The sequence below is a fragment of the Balaenoptera acutorostrata genome, chromosome 6 (assembly GCF_949987535.1).
Source record: "Balaenoptera acutorostrata chromosome 6, mBalAcu1.1, whole genome shotgun sequence".
NCBI lineage: Eukaryota > Metazoa > Chordata > Mammalia > Artiodactyla > Balaenopteridae > Balaenoptera > Balaenoptera acutorostrata.
The window spans coordinates 111,892,643-111,913,076 of NC_080069.1; the positions used below are offsets into that span (position 1 = coordinate 111,892,643).

The window sequence follows — 20,434 nt, forward strand, 5'->3', positions numbered from 1 at the left end:
CTTTCTACCTCCAAATTATACTTGTATTTTTCTGATTCTTTGTGTTTATATTTACAATTTAACCCTTAGTTTGTCAGCTCTTTACTTTTGTGTATGATGTAAAGTTAAGAATTAAGTTCATTTTCCTCCCAAAATAAACCACTTGTCCCAATACCATTAATCAGGCCATCTCACTTTTCCCCCAGAAATTACAATTCCCTCTTTATTATACCTGACTGATCTGAATTGTAAATAGATTTGTCTGTCTGAAGAGAAATCCATTGTCACAGTGTAGTGGAATTTTTGTTGCTTTTGAAAAATGAGCAGATACAACTTCTAAATATACATGTGAAAATGCATTTGGTCCTCCAGATAAATCTTTTGGTTGTATCTGTTTAAAAAAATTAATGGATGAATATTGTATAATTAAGATATTCAAATAATATAATTTTATTATATTAATTATGATATATTATTATATTGATTAATTATATATTATTAATTATATCTTAATATAAATACATTAATATAATGAAAGCATTTGTCTTTTAGGTATCTATGAAAATGATTTGAATAATTGTTTACATGCAACAAATATAAAAATTTTGTAAAATAAAATAGTAAATATGTTTTTTCCAGGAACACCTCTGTATTTTAGTTTCTTATCAAATTTAGTTTGAAACAATTACTTTTAAAAAGTTGATCTAGAGTGTATGTCTATTAAAAATGACAATCACTGAAAAAATTCAATTTTTAGTAAACAAAATAACCAAAAGTCATTAAGAAAGATAAAAAGCTCAAAAGCTTATCAGCAATGGAGGGGTGGGAGAATGGGGGGGATTCAGATGTCAGGTGGAGAATGGACTAAATGACTTATCACATGGTAGTATAAAATATCTCTTATATTTATTTATATTTAGACTTACACTGAAAGTTAAAACGTTTCTTTTGCTAATGTTTTTCATGTCTATTTGTCATTATATAATTAGTATGTAGCCCTCTTCAAATATATTGCATATGGTCAGTATATTTTATAGTAATAGAGTTTGTGGACTCATCTCTAATTTTCCTTGACATTTTTCACAAATTTGTTTGAAAGAAAATTTGTTTGATTTAAGTCCAAACAGAAAGTAACAAAAGCCTATGATAGATACACACTTTAGGGAAAAAATTAATTTTTCTGGAAAACCATGGGATTAGAATGTTGAATATAGTCTAGGAAAACAAATGTTCAAAATGTTCTCCATTCACTTCTCTGAATTTTTTAAATCAACAGAGTCAAACCTATTTTTATGTCTCTATATATTAATATTTCTGTTCCTCCTAATAAATAAAATTTAAGTATCTGAATTGTCTCTTTCTAGTATTCATCATGTTAATTCTGAAACAGGTGCATGTGTTGGTTAATTTAGTTTTCAACTCATGTCACCAAGTCTTTTCACTTTAAAAACCTTTATCTGTTTCATTCAAAAATTTACATTTCCTGACATTGTCCCCAAATCAGAAACAGATTCTCTACTAAACATTTCCCACTTACTTACATGTATAAACATATGCCACTTATCTCTCACCAACTAGTGAACTCACTTAATAGTGTGATGTATCACATTTTATCCACGTATATAAAAAGGATCAATGTACCAACTACAGGTATGTTTTACAAAGACACATTGGCATATAAAAGAAACTGTAAGATGAATACGTACAGTTAAGTTTGAAAAGCTTTGGAATTTATTTTCTGGAGATAAATTAATCTGATCAGAAGAATATGTAAAACTTTTGTCAGGATAACTTTTAATAGCAATGGTCACTGGAAGTGATTCTGTGTATCCATGAACTTGGATTACCACATTTTCAGAGGCTCCAACATAGAATACTTCAGGTGCTGAGACAACATATCTGTTGAAACAGTGAAATTATAGAATGATTCTCTAATACAACATAATTTTTAATGTTTTTCACTTAGTTCAAATTCGCAATTTTTCTTACATTTAGCAATACATGTCTTATTTCTCAAAAATTTATTATCTATGATAAAGCCAGGATAGTGTCCTGAAAAACATCCTAAGGATGAAATTTCAAAGAGACAGATCGAAATGATTTTGATCAGTTGCAGCCAGGGCAATGTTTAATAGAGTCCTCTATAAGAAGTGCAAATAGGAATCATGCTGCAGTCTTTTGAATTTTTAATCAAAATTCCAGTCAGTAAATTACTCTTCCCCATGGCAGGGATGACAGCCTGGGAAAATACAGAGTATTTGAATATAAGTCATGATAGCTCACAAAGTACTCATATTAAAAAACGGAAATGGCATTAGACAAGAGAGGAAAGAGGAAATTCACTTGGAGTTTTCAGAACTAGAAAGTTAATTTCATGTGGCATTGATTGAATTCTGCTTTCTATAAAACTGCAACCAAAATACATTGCAAATGAAAATGGGATCCTTCACTTACATTTGCTCCTGTCCCCAACTTCTTCCCAAGTAGAAAAAAATACACACTATGCTGAAAATGTCCATGGCTGGGTTAGGATTAAACTATTGATACAACCTTTCTTGAAACTGCCCTTCTTTTTCGTGAACTCAGCTTGAATAATTTGGTTAAATAAGTCAGATAGTGGGATCACTGAGAAGGAAACCTCAAAATTTAAATGATAACCTTTTAACGTCCAAAGATAATTTTGGGATTCAAAGCAGAGAAACTTGATTTTGATGACTAAAGCAGAAAAGACACCCAAATGGGAGTCTCCAGGAAAATGGTTCAAAGCTGGACACAGATACAAAACATTTGGAGGCTGCTCTGGTCTTGAACATTTTCCGGGTGTAGTAGATGCGGCTGATGCCCAGACCAGATACTCTTTTCTGGGCCCACTATGCCCATCCTACAGATGCTGTGAGTGTTGGCTGCTAAAGTTTCCTAATTGCTCCCTTCTCCAGGTAACTCACCTCAGCCACAGGAGATAGCTTGCCCAGAAATGCCTGGGAAGTTATATCCTCTCCTTGGGATTGGTCCACAGCCAATAACTGACTGATTCTGGGGGTACAACAGACTAGCTCCCTTGCCTCAAGGTGGGACAACCTTGTGGTACCATTCATGCTACAGAGCCCCTCATGGGATCAGGTTGAGGCTAGACCTTGGTTGAAACCACATCTTTGCTTATCTTCTCTCCTGCCCTGTCCTGCTTCCCTCACTGCTTATAAAATTCTCTTAAGAAAAGTCTCACAATAAACCACTTGCATGAGAGAGTCTCCCAGTCTCAGGCTCTGCTTCTAGGAAGCCATTCTAAGTTTAAGGAGCATGAGAGGGGACTATCATCCTGGACTCTCTGTAGAATGTCTCAGATATGGAAATGGTTCTGAGGTTTCCCTGGAATGAGTCTGGTTTGAGTTGTGCCCATGAGGCCTATACTGATCCACTTTGGAGCAGATCTGAAATCCCAAGGCATACTCCCAAATGCTGAAGTATTCCCAGGAACTTTGGGATTAAAAATGACCCATCAATGACCAGGACATGGGCAAGGAAACTATAAAACTATTGTTGTCATAGTTTCCTCAAGTCTGCATTCAATTGTATGCACAGACCCATCCTGAACTACAAGTCTCTAGGTATAGTCAGGATTGCTGGTGATTAGGATGATGGGCTGTTTAATTGCCTCTTCACTTGTCTGTTTTCCCCTCTTGACTACAATTCCATGAGGACGGGTACTGGGTCTAACATATACAATGGAGATACACACAGAACTTATCACCTAAAAGGCACTTAGACAGTTAAAAAATTGTTGCTAAATGAATGAATAAATGAATGCATCATCAGGTGGACCAAGGAAGATGTTGTTGAAAGGTAGGTTGAGGGCCAGATTATATATGGCCTTGAATGCCATGCTAAGGAGTCTAGAAGGGAAATTAAGGACATTTTGACTTTGCTGCTCTGACCCTGAGGATGTTACCATCTATTTATGACAAACTAGTATTCTTCATTCTGTGAAAAGAATAGACAGGTAGTACATGCTATGCAAAGAATTAAGAAAATAGTTCTCTAAGGCAAAATGCAAGCAGAAATTGTTGAAAGTCTGAGATGTCAAACATTCATTCGCAACAGCAACTTTAAAAAATGATCTACCATAAAGGCATTAGATTTTGATAGTGTTTGTTAAGCAGGAGTCTCGTAACTGCAAAGCTAGATTTCATCATTTTGTTGGGACTAATGGAATTGTCCCACATGCTACCTACAGGATATACACTTTTGGTTCAAAGATAAAAACAGGTTGAAAGTAAAAGGATGGGAAAAGATATATCATGCAAACAGCAACTACAAGAAAACTGGAGTGGCTATATTATGTTAGACAAAACAGACTATGAAATTAAAAATGTTGCTAGAGATAAAGAGGGATTTTTACAATAATAGACAGGTCAACCCATCAGGAAGATATAACAATTATAAACATACATATACCTACCACCAGAGCCCCAAAATACGTGAAGCAAAAACGGACAGTTGAAGGGAGAAACAGAAAATTCAACAATAATAGTTTCAATTATGGATAGAACAACTATGCAGAAGATCAACAAGGAAATAGAAGACTAGAACAACACCATAAATCAACTAGACCTAGTAGACATCTGTAGAACATTCTACCCAACAAGAGCAGAATACACATTTCTCTCAAGTGCACATGAAACATTTTCTAGGATAGATCATATGCTAGGCTATAAGACAAGCCTCAGTTAGTTTAAAAGGATTGAAATCACATATTTCTCTGATCACAATGGAGCAAAATTAAACATTAATGACAAAAGAAATTTGGGGAATTTCCAGATCTGTGGAAATTAAACCACACATTCCTAAATATCCAATGGGTCAAAGAAGAAATCACACACAAGGAAATTAGAAAATACTTTTAGATGAATGACAATGAAAACACAACATACCAAAACATATGGGATACAGCTAGAGCAGCACTTAACAGAAAATCTTTTGCTATAAATGCCTGTATTAAAAAAGAAGAAAGCTCTCAAATCAACAACCTAATCTCCACTTTAAGACAGTCAGAACAGCGAACTAAGTACAAAGCAAGCAGAAGGAAATAAATAATAAGGATTAGAATGGAAATTAATGAAATAAAGAGTAGAAAAACAACAGAGAAAATCAACCTAACCAAAAGTTGGTTCTTTGAAAAGATCAACAAAATTAACAAAGCTTTAGTTAAGTTCTTTATGAAAAGAGAGAAGACTCAAATTGCTAAAATCACAAATCAAAGAAGAGTCATTATTTCCAATATTCTACAAGTGGAAAGGATTATAGGGGAATACTAAGGGATCATCTCCTAAGACTCAGTTTGGTCTCTCTGTTTACCCTTTCAAGGTACCAGATGGAACATAAGTGTCACCCTAAGTGAAAGCCACCAAAGGCCTAACTACTAGGGAGGTCTTCAGAAATCATTATAAGAGAGAGTTAAGAGGAATTCAGGCTCCTGAATTGAGCTACATGGAGCTGGGAAGATGATTCTGATAATAGTTCATTGTCTGCCATTCTGACTTTCCTTGGACTCAGCTTCAATAGACTCATGCTTGAGCCCCAGGAAACCCTAATAACAGCCTGGCTTAAAAATGCTAAAATCTCCATGAGGTATTGGGAGACAAGACTTCAGTAGCATGGTTTTGATTGGTTACAGTGGTGATTAGCATTGACAAGGACAAGAGTCAATTATATCTCATAAAACTGGAAAAGGAAAAAAAACCAATGACAAGGGCCAGGACCTCCTGGTTTAGGAGACTCCTCCCTCAGTACAGCAAAAGTGCCCTGGCCATCAGGCACTTACACCCTCAGCACATACCTCTGTGCACTTCAGCAACACTATGGTGTCTTTTGTGGTCAAAGCAGAGTGACAACCATGGAGATGGGCTGCTCAGATTTCCCTTGATTAAAGAACTTGCCATCAGTTGCAAGGGGGATATTAGCTGACAGCCTCCAGCTGTTAATGCCTTCAAGCCCTACCTTAGCTTTCAAGCTGAGGTCATGCTTTTTCCAAGAAGCCCTCAGCCAATGACTAAACACTAGAGCCTGACCATTTCTATAGAAGAAAATAACTTTATCTTTTAGGACTGAAAAATAATGCAAACTGTAAATTGAAGGAGTTTAGCTAGGTGATATAACAGAACCAGAGACTCTCTCTAGTTCTTACAGTCCATAAATCTGTTGAAAAGAGTCTGGGAAAGTTTTATATGGACTATCAGTCCTTTGGTTTGTGACACTGGCTATTATTCCTGGGGATTCATGTGATCTTAGCTTTTTAGTTCATGAATTACTCAAGGTCTTACTGGCCCTGTCTCTGATTGCTAAATTCTAGCTTTGTACAATCTTGTTATTTTCCAAGTTATTCTGATAAATTAAATAAGAGGAAATTCCATTAATATTAAATGATGATTATGAAACTGCAAGGTGGAAGGATTTGTACTGGGTGCGATATGAAATATAAGACATATCTCCTGTCAGGAAGCTGCCTGACAACCTTAGTCTGATTCTCCTCTGAAGAAAATCTGCAAAATTATTAAACTGGATTGTGAAACATGAGGCAAGTGACAACAAACAGAATAGCTTTCTATCATTTGGAGAAAAGAACTGAGGGATAGCTAGGTCACTCTGCTATGGTTAGTATTTGTATTGTAAATGCAACTCAGAAGAGTAACAACTTCATATTATCAGATATATACAAATCAGTGTGGAATTAAAGAGTTGCCCTCACTCCTTTCCTATTCTCACTCCTGCTTTGGGGAGAGAGGTTCTTTTAGCATGCTAAGAGAGGCGGTTAATATTCAAATTAGCTAGAGAAAGGCTCTAAGGCCTGAGGTCTATCCAAGGCCTTCATCATGCTAGACACCAGCAGAGGGTCTGGTTGAAGGAGGAGAACTGGCCAAGAAAGGACTGGCAAGTACCCACCCAAGGTTAACTGGATAGGGAGTGAGAGACTACCCAAGGGAAAAATAAGTGTTTTGCACCATCCTCTGGATTTTGTGTATATTTTTACCAGCTACTTATCAGATTGATAATGAACTACACCAGCATACCATGATTTGATAATGGATCCCACCTAAATATCATTACAGACTTTGAGGGACATAGCAGTGAGGTGACACCATAAATCCAATTCTCTGTTGGAAAAGAGAAAAAGAAACGAGTTTCAAAACAAAAAGACAAAAAATAATAGAACTGAAATTCAGCAATGTACACATTCCAAACTAATAAATATCATCTGTACTTAGATTTTTTTTAAAAAAGGATACAGCTTCCTTTCAATTTAAAACGTGGAGCTTTTAATGAATTTTGACTTTTCTACAACTCCAAGGGCCTCCTTCCGTGTTGCATAAATAGTGGGGGAGAGGGGAGCATCATTCACATAAATGTGAGTGTGAATGGCGCCCCCTGTTGGAAGCCACCTGAACTTCCTAGTCCTGAATCCATCTCTGCCTTCAGGAAAAATTAACAAGTGCCTAATACGGTTCATAAGGTCCCTCTTCCTGCTTTAGCTTCTACACTCCAGATTTTTGGCTGTATCCTGATCTGCTTAACGTCCAGCTCATTGCCAAGCTCTTTTTTCCCCCTCCTCCTGGGGTTTGCAGAAGTTGTTCCCTTTGCCAAGCAAATTCTTCCCCACGCCCATACTCCCTGAACTAAGTTCTTTGCTTCTTCCAGGACTTAGGATGAGGCGTCACTTCTTCTGGGAAACCTTTGCCTAATGCTAAAATAACTAAAACATATTGAGAACATATTATAGGGCATGTGAGAGAACTTAGAACTGTTCTAAGTTCTTTCACATACATCAACATTTATAACTATCAGGATAACTGTGGGAAGTAGGTAGGATTGTCCCATTTCACAGATGAGGAAACTGAGACACAGAGGAAATTCCTAAAATAGTGTTACACAGATGGGCCATTGAACTGTGAGAAAACGGTAAGAACAAGGGATTGGAGGTCACAATGAAGTGAATCGTGCTAGGATGGGGGTCTTCCGAGCAAGCAAGCTGTTAAGATTGGAGAATTACGGTAAGGGAGAGGTGGTGCCTGCATTGGCAATTTCTGGAGATGATGGTGCAACCTCTGATGGTGACACTGTCCAGGGTACCAACTTGGAAATGGGAGGCTGCAGTGGAGGAATGGTGTCCTCGGCGACAACGTTTTTTAAAAGAATTCACTGTATTTCCCTGGCATCCAGCACAGTATGTTCTAAATTCTCTTAAACCATCTGTTGAATATACGCGGTGAAATGCAGCCCTTTCAGGCAAGCCCCAACCGAAGTTTCTTCAACTGCTTCTGGCTTTGGCTTCCCTCTTACAACCAGACCACTAGTCTCTGCCAGGACTCCCAGGCTGCTCTCACTCCCTTAACCTCGGGTGCAGCTGGAGCCCAAGCTGCGTTCCCTCAGCGGTTTATCCACGTCTGGCCCCTGAAGCAGAGAATTCGCCTCAGAAATGGGCCTCGAGGAGGAGCGTGGGGCGAGGCACACTAGTTCAAGCCCAGACGGCCAGCATTGGAAGTGCGGGAGCTTGGCGACAGCGCCACATCAGTCCCTTAGGTCGTCCTCAGGCCCAGCCCCCACGGAGCGTGACGAGGCCTGGCCGTGAGGCGGCCGCTTCGCCTCAGAGAAAAGCGCTAGGCCTCTAGCCAGCTGCCACAAGGAACCTCCCCTCCCGCCGGCTCCCGCGCGCCTTTGCGCGCCCGCGGCCCTGGAGTCCTAAGCGGCGGGAAGCCCGGCCCCGCCCCCATACCCCGGGGGGGGGGCGCGACCGCAGCAGGCCCCGCCCACACCGCACGCACTGCCCCTCGGCAACCGGCACAACACAACAAAATGGCCGCCGCGCCGTTGAGCGCCTGAAGGGAGCGATCAGCGCCTCTCCGCCCGGCGTCCGCCCGCGAGCTCGCTCGGCCCGGCTCCTCCGTGGTGAGTGGCCTTGGTCGAGGCCGTTCTCCGGCTTCCAGTCGGAGCGGTGCGGGTGAGCGGCGAAGGCGGGAAGGCCTGAACCGAGCGTGGGATGGATTCGGGGCGGGGGCGTGTGCCTGGGAATTGGGATTGGATGGGAAGGCGGGGAGGGCCCGGAACGGGCGTGGGGAGGAGGAGGATGGAGGGAGGTTTGGATGGGAAATGAGGAGGTCAGGGGTGGGGTGCGGCGTGGAGAAAGATGGGGTCCCGCCACCGAGCGGAGGAGGGAGGAGGTGTGCCAGGTGTATGCGGGGAATGACAGGGGTACAGGATGGTTTGGGTGTCCTGACGGGCGTCCTGGGATCGGGCGGAATACAGTACATGGAGAAAAATGAGAGTTAGGATATTGGGAAGAAATATTTGAAGGAGAGAAAGAGCAAATACTTTGTTGTATAACGGTTAAGGGACAGGTGCATTTTGAAGTCAAAGCTTGGCTTCACGTCTTGATTCTGCCACCTGTGTTACCGGCTCTTGAGATTTGGGCGTGGTCCTTAACCTTCCCGAGCAAATATTTTCTTGGTTGTAAAAAATAATCGCTAATTACTTTCGAGTGTACACTGTGTGCCAGATTCAGTTCTGAGTCCTTTAGTCCTTTGCGTTAACTAATTTAGAATTTAAAATAACTTGTATGAGGTTTTCACCCCCATTTCAAAAGCGATGAAACTGTGGATCAGAGAGGTTAAATAATTTGCCTTATGTCACACCGAAAGTGGAAAATTAACATTTGAACTCAGGTTGCTTAGTTCCAGAATCCAAGCTCTTAATTCTTAATGACACCCGGTCGCTTATCAATGAGGTTAATAATTTTGAACTTACACACCATCTGCGAGAACTTAAATTTGGTAATGTCTTTAGAGTGCTTAGCACAGTCCTTTCTTCACTCATTCAGCAAATATTGTGCACCAAACAATAAACAAATAGAGTCCCTACTGTCTTGTAGCATAAACTCTAGAAGGAAAAACAAGCAATAATCAAGTCGTTTCACAAATAATCATTTAATTCTAATTGTAAGATGTTGTAAAGGATGCTATTTGGTGCAGAGACCTAATCCTCTTGTGTGTCTTGAGTGTAGAAACCCTGCCTTCTCAGCCCTGTATTCTTAGAGCCTAACACAGTTCTTGGTGCATAAAAGTTGCCAAATAAAATTGGATGACTGAATAAATAAAATACTGGAAAGGGATGGGAAGCTTGGTTTTTTGGGTACCTGAGTAGAATGGAGAGAGATGTGATAGGAGAGTTCAGGATGTTAATTGGATGCAGAGGGACACAGGTGTCAGGGTGTTGGAAGGGAAAGGCGAGTAGATAGGCAGTTGGGTTGAGATGAAGAGGAATGGGTGGAGGTTTGATTATTTTGTTTGAAGAGGGGTTAATTAGAAGTCAGAGTATTGGAATGGATTAGGATGTTAGAATATTTGCCGTGATGAGCAGTTTGGGAAATCAAGATCGATATAGAAGTGTTGAGTCAGGGTACTGGAAAGAACTATAGAGAAATGGAGGAGACTAATACAGTGTCAGGGAATTGGAACAGAATTTGTGGGAGAACTTGGCAATCAGAATAGGATGAAGGATGGGAGGCAGAGGCTGACGAGCACAGGATGGAGAATTGCCATTGGAGAGGAATAGGAGTCAGGATATTTGAAAGGACTAGTTAGAGAGTAATAGTGTTTAAATGGGTGAGGGTATGGGATGAAGTCGAATTGTAGGGAAAGTACTGAGAGGTGATTAAAGGGCTAAGGGAGGCAGTGGAGAGGATATGGAAGTCAAAAAATGGGGATGGATATTTGCATATTGGAGTGGCTGGGAAGCGAGATGGAAGGTGTGAGGATTATTGAGGTCTGCCTCATTTGGAAAAGATCAGAGAAGAAGGTGGAAAGTCAGGAATGTTAGGAAAGGCTGGATAGAGGTGGAAGTGTGGTCTCTACTAAGCTGTGATGGAGGGGATTGTTAGATCAAGGCAAGTATCTGAGTCTGAGAATGACAGGATGCCCGGTCATGATTCTGATGATCACATCATCCAACGGCTTTCCTTACTCTGCAGACTACCTTCTGGGCCTTCAAAATGTGTCTCCAGCTCTGGACTTGTTTTGCTTGTTTTGTTTCCTCTTTATCCTGCCCTTCACACACTCTAGCCCTACATCTCAGCTCTATCTTCTCTTTTCTATTGATTAGTCTTTGTTTATATTATTGCAAACTACAGCCTAGGCCATATCTGTCTCTTTAAATTGTGGTTCAAGGTGTTACTACCCACAGGTGATAGTCTCTGAAATAATGCCGGCCTTTCTCAAGCACAGTAAATCCCTAACCTCATTTCACTGAGTTAGCTGTTCTATGAGATCCTACATCCAGGCTTTACAGGAGCTATGGCAACCAAGGGAGGGTGTCTGGCAATGCACTGTGACTTTGGAACCATCATTTAATCTTTCAGGTTACAATTCATTAAAGGAAAGAGTTGATTTCAATTTCTGGAATCCATTCTGATATATTTCTTTAACTCTATAAATGAGTAAGGCAGAGTTTTTCTAATCAGGTGAGGTAACAAAGGACAGCATGATATTCTAGTGAGGCCCAAAGAGTCTTGGTCATTAGGATGTTCTGAGAGGAATTCAGGATGGTTCAATATTTTAAGAATTTAGAGATAAGACTAAGGTGCAGGATACAAAATAATTGCATTGCATAAAAATATAGGATGTGCATTTTTTAAACCAAGAAACTAAGAAAAATATATAAGCCATATCTGTGTAACATGTAGCACACTATCATTCTAATTTTATAATTTTCTATCATGCTATGGGTTAGAGAAAGACATATACAAGTGGGAACTGGGCCCTGTGCCTCTCCTCTTTTATCTTTTAAATCTCTTGCCTTTATGAAAACTATATTTAATTCAGGAATGAATAAAATTATACTATTAAAGCACATGCCTCTTAGCTCTTCTCAAGCTTGAGTATATTATTATTTAGAAAGAGAGCACCAGTGCAGCTTAACACAGAATGAGGAGTATTACTAAGAGACTTTTTGCCTTGGCAGAATGGTGAGACAAAAATTGTTTACCATGCTTGTGAAATTAAGACCCAAAACCTTGTGGCTATGGCATAAATAGCAGTTATGTGAATTGGGGGAATGCTTTTCTGACCTATGTGGATGATATGACATGAAAAAACGGAAGAGAAAGTAAGGACATAGATTTGCAGTTTAAAGTGACCTAGACTATTGGAACAAGGTAGTTGGCCATGTTGTACTGTATACCTGTGAAATAATAATCACTTTAAAAAAATTTCGCAGGTTTTTGTTACCTTCAAACTAGTCACCTTAAGAAGCTAGATCATGAGTTCAGTGATGCTATTGTTGTATTAAATTTTCTGTTTTTCCTTCAGGAATAGTTTTTATAGTGTATGTCATCCATTAATCAAGGTTGTTTAGTGGCACTTGTTTATGATCTGTTTTGTCTAAGGCACTATCCTAGGCCCTACAGAGTGAATCAAACATGATCTGGCCTCCAGAAAACTCAGTCAGCAGTATGACATGGTAATGAAGTCATGGGCTTTGGAATCAGATCAGGATTCAAGTCTTGGCTTAACCAATTAGTCATGGGACTTTGAACAAATTATTTAACCTCTTAATCTTTAAAATGGGAGATAATAACACCTGTTTCATAGAGTTGTTGTGTTTAATCCTTCTAATGTGAGGATACATACAAGAGCTTATCACAATATTTGGCACATGGTAAAGTTAATAATGAAACTGGGAAAATAAAAACAAAATGTAGTTGAAGTGATGGATCTAGTTTTCTTGTGAGACTTATAAATTAATTCTGAAAGCAGGACCCAAAGAGGAATTCCAGAAATGTTTTGGGCAAGATCAGCATTCCTAGAATGACTATATAGTCATTGAAAGGTATTAACATCTGTTAAATGTTGGTTAATTGATTCGATATGTTAATGGCAGCTCTCCTTTACATATATTGTATGTGTTCTAACCATTTAAAAAATGTTTCTTTAAAACCCCAGCCTGTATAATAATACCCATGTACATACCTGTGAAGGTGTATTTATTACATATGAAGATGTTCACACATCAAACCACTATAATATCTCTTTCTAATACCAATTTATATGGCATTAAGATTTTTTTTTTAGACTTTCGTGGTGGTCCAGTGGTTAAGACTCCATGCTTCCAATGCAGTGGGCGCGGGTTCAATCCCTGGTTGGGGAACTGAGATTCACACGCTGCCACGCTGCGTGGCACAGCCAAAAAAAAAAAAATTAAAATAAGATTTTTTTTTTTAAAAAGCTACGATTTATTATTATTATTTCTTTTTTTTTAATTTTGGCCATGCTGTGCGCAGCATGTGGGATCTTAGTTCCCCAATCAGGGATCAAACCCGCGGCCCCTGCAGTGGAAGCACGGAGTCTTAACCACTGGACCACCAGGGAAGTCCCTGGCATTAAGATTGGAGCTATCCAAAAACTTTGGATTGCAAACTACTTTTCTAAAAAAGAGTTTGTGTTTTATCTTCACATTTTAAGTAGTAAGAGTAGGGGAGACTGTGGATATTGAGCAAAAATAGAATCATTGTTAATGCAGCCTTGTTCAAGACCTATGCTTCTTATAAGATTATTTGGTCTAAAAGTTTGTCAAATTTATAATTAATGCAATGTACTTATAAGAGCAATTGTATAACATGAAAATCTTTTTTGCATAAACCTAACCTGTAAGTTAGGGCTCTTGGTATTGAGAACTAATACTACTCAGGAAGATATCCTATGGCTGAAGTACTAATAGCATTTTATTGGTTCCAGGTTCTTTATGAATAATTCATTCTATAAGTAGTAATTATCTACTATCCTTTAGGCTCTGTCCTAGGTCTGGAATACATCAGTGAACAATATCCCTACTTTCATGGAACTTATATTCTACTAGATTAATTATGTTATTTGACTTACAAATTAATTTGAGAGGAGAACTGATTCTTATCATTGCTCCAGCTAGCATTGTGTCTGACCAAGTCATTTACCATTCTGGGCCTTAATTTTCTTACATAAAAAGTAAAGGAATTTGGTCAAATGATTTTTGACAAGGGTACCAAGATCATTCAATGGGGAAAGGGAAGTCTTCAAAAATCGTGCTGGGAAAACTGGATATCCACATGCAAAAGAATGAATTTGGACCTTTACCTAATACCATATACAAAAATTAACGCAAAATGGATCAAAGACCTAAATGTAAGAGCTAAAATTATAAATCTCTTAGAAGAAAACATAGGGCAACAGCTTCATGGCATTGGATTTGGCAGTGATTTCTTGGATATGACACCAAAGGCACAGGCAACAAAAGAAAACATAGACAAATTGGACTTCTTAAAAAGTTTTAAATGAGCATCAAAAGACAATATCACGGAGTAAAACGGAAACCACAGAATGGGAGAAATTTTTTGCAAATCTTATGTCTGATTAGGGTTAATATCCAGATTATATGGAGAGAATTTCTGAAAAGTTTTAAAAAAAGAGAAGACAAGACTGAGGACAAGCATTTACAGCAGAAGAAATTAGATGTAGAGGTCCGTGTGGCTGGAGCCACGGAGTTGAGGGAACCAGTGACAGATGTGAGGCTAGAGACAAGGCTGTATCATGGGGGACCTCATAGGTCATGGTAAATATTTCATTTATTACAGACAGAGAGATTAACTTTTAAAATAGATCAGTCTGGCTGCAATGTAGTGATGGAGGAGGAAGGCAAGAGAGCTTGTAGACAGATCAGTTAGAAGCTATTATAGTAGTTTGATGAGGGCGTGGATTAGAGTAGACGACAGTGGAGATGGAAAGAATGGACTATTTTGAGAGATATTTAGGAGGTAGAATTGACAAAACTTGGTGATTGTTTGGTTATGGGAAAAAGGGAAAGGGAAGCATCAAGAATGACTCCCAGGTTTCTGTCTTATTCCCAAGAGCATTGTTCATAGTTAGGGAACACTGGAGGAGGAACAGGATGGGAGGAAAATGAGGGAGGAATGAGAGAAATGATAAATTCAATTTGGACATGTTGATTCAGGATGCCAGTGAGATATCAGGTAGCAGTTGGGAATAGGTGTCTGGAACTCAGAGAAAGGTTGGATTGAAAATATAAATATTAGTATACAGGTGGCGTTGGGAACCATGGGTGTGCATTAGATTGTCTAAATTAAGATTAGAAAGACCCGAAGAGACTTGAGGAGCTCTGACATTTAAAGATTGAATAGGAGAACCTTGGCCAGCAAAGGAGGCCAAGGAGTGGCCAGGGAGACGGGAGGATACCAGGAGAGTATGGTGTCCCAGAAGCCAAAGGAAGAAACTGTTTCAGGAAGGAGAGACTGCTTATCAGTATGAAATACTGCTGGTTGCCAAGGATTTCCACCTTCCTGCAATATAGGACCCCTTATGGGTAGAAGAGACATTGTGACCAGTTTGGTCCAATAAATTGAGAACCGTAATGACAGGTAAGGCTTCTGGCTGGAGTATTTGTCAGTACAGAACCCTCTAGAGGTCTCTTTTCCCTCTGGTAAAGTAATCAGCAATGTCTGAAATAGTGTCTGCTCCCATCAGCTTGGAGTAGTTTGGGTTCTAGCATCTATAACTTCTGAGTTTATAACTTTGTAGTCTTGAAAATTCTAGAAATAGATTAATAGTTTTGATAGCTCTAAAAATTAACCTTGTTAAATATACTGGAAACTCTTACAGGTTTTGATGGATACCTGGCTTTATTCTTGCAATGAAGAAAGGTCCTCAGCAAAAAATTTCCAAAGCAAAGATGTCACCATCATCTCACTCTCCTAGTCCATCATCTCTTACGTCCAACATGAGATCTAGGTCACTTTCACCTTTAAGTGGATCCGAGACTCTACCTTTTCATTCTGGAAGACAGTGGTATGAGCAAGTTGAGATTATAGCTGAAAACACTATGCTTTTGGACTACCAAGACCATCAAGGTATTGCTTTTAACCTAAGAATTTCACCAAATACTGTTAAGTACAGATGGAAAATATTCAACTTACATTTTTGGTCCAAATGTAACATATATCCAACTACTAACTTGAACCATTGTTTTTATTGACAGAAATTGTGTAGGGACAGTGGAGGATGGAGGCTTCTGGGTGAGGGTGAAGATGTCTGAAAGGGTTAGGAGACGGGAGTTTCCTGAAAGAGGAAGCTTTATTTCCTGTGGTGGGAGAGTGCCTTAAAGCTCATATGCCAAATATATCTGTTATATATCTGAATATCTGTTCACTTTGGAATGGAGTGCCTTAATTCAATATAAAAATGCTATCCACCCCTGGGCTATTCCAGTCTGCTTATTAACATCTTGCTTATTAGCAATCTGTGAATGGACTGATTTCCACATAAGGGACATATAAATGTTCCACCAAGGTTTTTATTTTTTCTTAAAAGCATTCTTTTAGTCTGGGTATCTATAATGTGATTAAGTGTGAAAGAAAACTTTGTGATTTCTTTGCTAAGTCATGAAATCACAGTCATCAAACTCTGTTGACCTGAATATTGATCAGTGTTTATTAATAAACATTGTCAGCCTTGAGTTGACTGTACCCTTGCTGCCCGTTGGTACACTGTTATTTCTAATTTGATTAATATTTTAGAAAATGGTCTTTCCTAGAATGGCCCAAATTTTAAAAATTATTTTATTTTGAACCAAAATAAATATAATATTAACTTACTATGAGTAATCATAGGGAAACTTTGGCCCACAGCCTGGATCTGAACCCAGGATTAATTATCTTTGATTCATAAAGAAAGAACCAAGAGGCAATTTTCTTTTTTTGGATGCTTTTGCAGAATTTAACATAGCTTTTTTTTAAATAATTTTTTTTAATTGGAGTATAGTTGATTTACAATGTTGTGTTAGTTTCACGTGTACAGCAAAATGAATCAGTTATTCATATACATATATCCACTCTTTTTTAGATTCTTTTCCCATATAGGCCATTACAGAGTACTGAGTAGAGTTCCCTGTGCTATACTAACATGGCTTTAACAAGCTGTGACTGCAATATCCAGGAAGGTCTTAAGATAGGGTGTGCTATCCATTAAGTTAGTTCTTTATCTCTATAAAATATGTTATGATCCTCTATATTTAAAAAAGCAACAAATTTGAGTTTCCTACCATAAAAAAGAAATAGGAAAAGAGGTGTCGTGGTCTGAACATGGGTTGGAAAAGAATTTCCAGACTCAAGGCAGAATGTAAAGAAGATAGAATTTATTAGAGGGAAGGGTTGCTGCCAGAACAGTGGGCCGACTTCCTAGTAGTCTGGGAGAGTCGAGCCCAAACATGTGCTATTGATCAGCTTTTATAGCCAGAAAACAAAGGAATGGTCCTAGGTGAAAATTTCATTTACTGATTGGTCGAGGCACATATACCTTCTTTCTGTAGGGTGGGAGTGGGAAAGGGAAGATGCCTTTCCTTATTTGGGACAGGCCCAGTAGCCCAGGTGGGCGTCTCCCAGGTGGGCTCAGGAATTTCGTAACCATGGCAACATGGTGGGGAAGGCGATTAAGAGTAGGGGGTATAATGCTGAAACTTTTATAATGCTGAAACTTTTTGAAGGAGGGTCATTCTTTGTCCTTGAAGCACCATTGTCCTTGGAGCACCACAGAGGATTTTTAAGAATTCCAGTGTTTTTGAACTTTAGATTAGAATTTTAAAAAACAAACAACTAAATAATGCCAATATTTATATATTTTAAAATAGCTAACATTAAAATTCTGCTAAAAACCTCAGTGCTGCATATAATTAAAAGTATAAGTTTTAGATTCATCTGCCTAGGTTCAAGTCCTAGATTTGCACATTTCTAGCTGCTAGATCTTGAATAAATTATTATAATTTCTTTTATAAAGGGGAACAGTAATTTCTATCCCAAAAGTTTGTTGTACAAATTAAATTTTTTTAATTAATTAATTAATTTTATTTTTGTCTGCATTAGGTCTTCATTGCTGCGCGCGGGCTTTCTCTAGTTGCAGAGAGCGGGGGCTACTCTTCGTTGTGGTGCGCGGGCTTCTCGTTGCGGTGGCTTCTCTTGTTGCAGAGCATGGGCTCTAGGCACACGGGCTTCAGTAGTTGCAGCACAGGGGCTCAGGAGCTGTGGCGCGCGGGCTCTAGAGTGCAGGCTCAGTAGTTGTGGTGCACGGACTTAGTTGCTCCGCAGCATGTGGGATCTTCCCGGACCAGGGCTCGAACCCGTGTTCCCTACCTTGGCAGGCGGATTCTTAACCACTGCGCCACCAGGGAAGTCCCCAGATTAAATTTTTAAATGTAAAGTATTTAGCACAAAGCTTGTACACAATTAATATTTACAGAGTATAACTTATTGTCATTATTATGAAATGCTACATAAAGTAAAATATTATTATTAAAACATTGCAATTAGAACTAGCCAGCTGTTTTTACATTTGCATGGCTTAAAAATTTTTTTTTGTTATATAACATCAAGACAATTTGTTTTTCAAAGTATTCCTGTCTTCCTCTACTGATAATGATCTGTTTGTGTAATTTCAGAAGCTGATTCACATGAGGGAGTTCGATATATTACCGAGGCCCTTGTTAAAAAGCTTACTAAACAGGACAATTTGGCCTTGGTAAAATCTCTGAACCTTTCACTTTCTAAAGATGGTGGCAAGAAATTTAGGGTAGGTTACCAACATTTCTGAATACAGACATTGTTTTTAATTTTTATGTGCTTTAAAATTTTTTTTAAAAGAGTATATTAGATTTACAGCACCCTAATGTCGCCGAATTTGTTGCAGATCTTTTATTGTTTCTAGTGAAAGTTCTCCATCAGAAGTGTGACATCTTCAAATTCATAAGCTCCTATTATTCTATACATTATTGATTCTCTCTAGAATGAGTCAGCAAACTACAGCCTGTAGGCCACATTGGGCCTACTGCCTATTTTTGTTAATGAAGTTTTATTGGAGCAGAGCTACACTCATTTGTTTACATATTGTCTGTGGCTGTTTTTGCACTACAATAGCAGAGGTGAGTGGTTGTCAAAGAGACTATGTCTCACAAAGCCAGAAATATTTACTATTTGGCGTTTTACAGAAGTTTGCTGATCCCTGGTCTAGACTGTTTACTACTTTATTCATAAACTATACAGCATGAGCACATTGTAATAGACAACTTAATTTTTTAATTGGAAATAATATAAACTTAGATGCCTACTACATTAGTCACAAAAACTAATTCCAGAAGATTGAAAATCTTAATGAAAATGAAACAAAAATCAACCAACAAAAGTGCTATAAAATTATTAGGAAAGAATATAGGAGAATATATTTTTAAATCTTAGAGTTGGGAAGGCCTTTCTAAGCAAACACCAACCCTAATACCACAAAGAAAAATATTGACAGATTTAGCTTACTTAAAAAACTTAAAATGTTGTGTTTAATGAACGATATCTTTTAAAAAGTTAAAGCAAAAAACAAGCTGGCAGATAGTGTTTCCAGCATATGTAACAATATCCACATAATATATAGAGCACCTACAGTTCAATAGAAAGAGACAGCTAAATGGAAAATGTGCAAAGGATATGAACAGTTTGTTCACAAAAATATTATAAATGGCTAATGTTAACATGAAAATATGTTCAATTTCATTAATGTCGAAGAGATGTGAAATAGAACAATAGTTTGATGCCATTTTCCATCTTGTGTGTCTGATGGACAAGAATTAAAAAGATTATTTCAGTGTTCAGAACGGTGTGAGAAATGGGTATTCTCATATGGTCTTAGTGGATGTATAGATTGGTACAGCATTTTAGGAAAACAGTTTGTTAGTATTTATCAAAATTTCAAATGTATTTGTTTGATCCAGCAATTGAGTTTATACTTACTGAGTTTATACTCACCAACACAGCAGTTCTACTCCTTGATATCTATTAATATTTGCACACGTATCCAAAAGTATCTGAATAGTCATGTTTATTAAGCATTATTTAAGATGGAAAAATTGGACATGACCAAATGTCTGTCAATAGGGGATTGCTTAAAAAAATTATCGTGCAATATACCATGAAATACTATCAAGTTTCTTGAAAGACAAGAACAAAACCCAAAAAACCCCAGAACTCTAATGTGGGAAAATGTTCCAGTATATTTAAATGGAACAAACAAATTCTAAAATATTTTATATAGTAAGGTCTCGAAATATATTTTTTAAAATTCTGTTTTTCTATATATGTATATATAGATGTAAATGAATAGAAAGGCCTATATGTATATACACCAGCCTCTTAACAATGGTTACTTTTGAGCAGTGAGATTTTTTATGGGGGCCTGGAGACCTGATGAAGAGAGCTTTTTAAGTTTGTTTGAAATTTTTATTAGAATATATTTATGCCTTGTGTAATTAAAAAGGAAAAAAGGAGACATCCTGGAGTTTAAAGGGTGTGAAAATGAAATATCAAGTTAGTAAATCTTTACTGTGTGGTTATTAT

The 20,434-nt window shown here is 38.1% G+C and overlaps 1 protein-coding gene across 5 annotated transcripts in view; it reads left to right on the forward strand.

The window, feature by feature from the left end:
* The first annotated feature begins 8,784 nt into the window (after positions 1-8,784).
* Positions 8,785-20,434, forward strand: part of CNTRL (centriolin) — a 92,954-nt gene continuing 81,304 nt past the window's right edge. For all 5 annotated transcript variants that reach the window (XM_007178101.2, XM_028165420.2, XM_007178103.2 and 2 more), the window contains exons 1-3: positions 8,785-8,916; positions 15,669-15,916; positions 18,496-18,626. In XM_007178101.2, the coding sequence (XP_007178163.2) occupies positions 15,700-15,916; positions 18,496-18,626 (348 nt within the window). In that variant the 5' untranslated portion in view covers positions 8,785-8,916; positions 15,669-15,699. The remainder of the gene's footprint in view (positions 8,917-15,668; positions 15,917-18,495; positions 18,627-20,434) is intronic.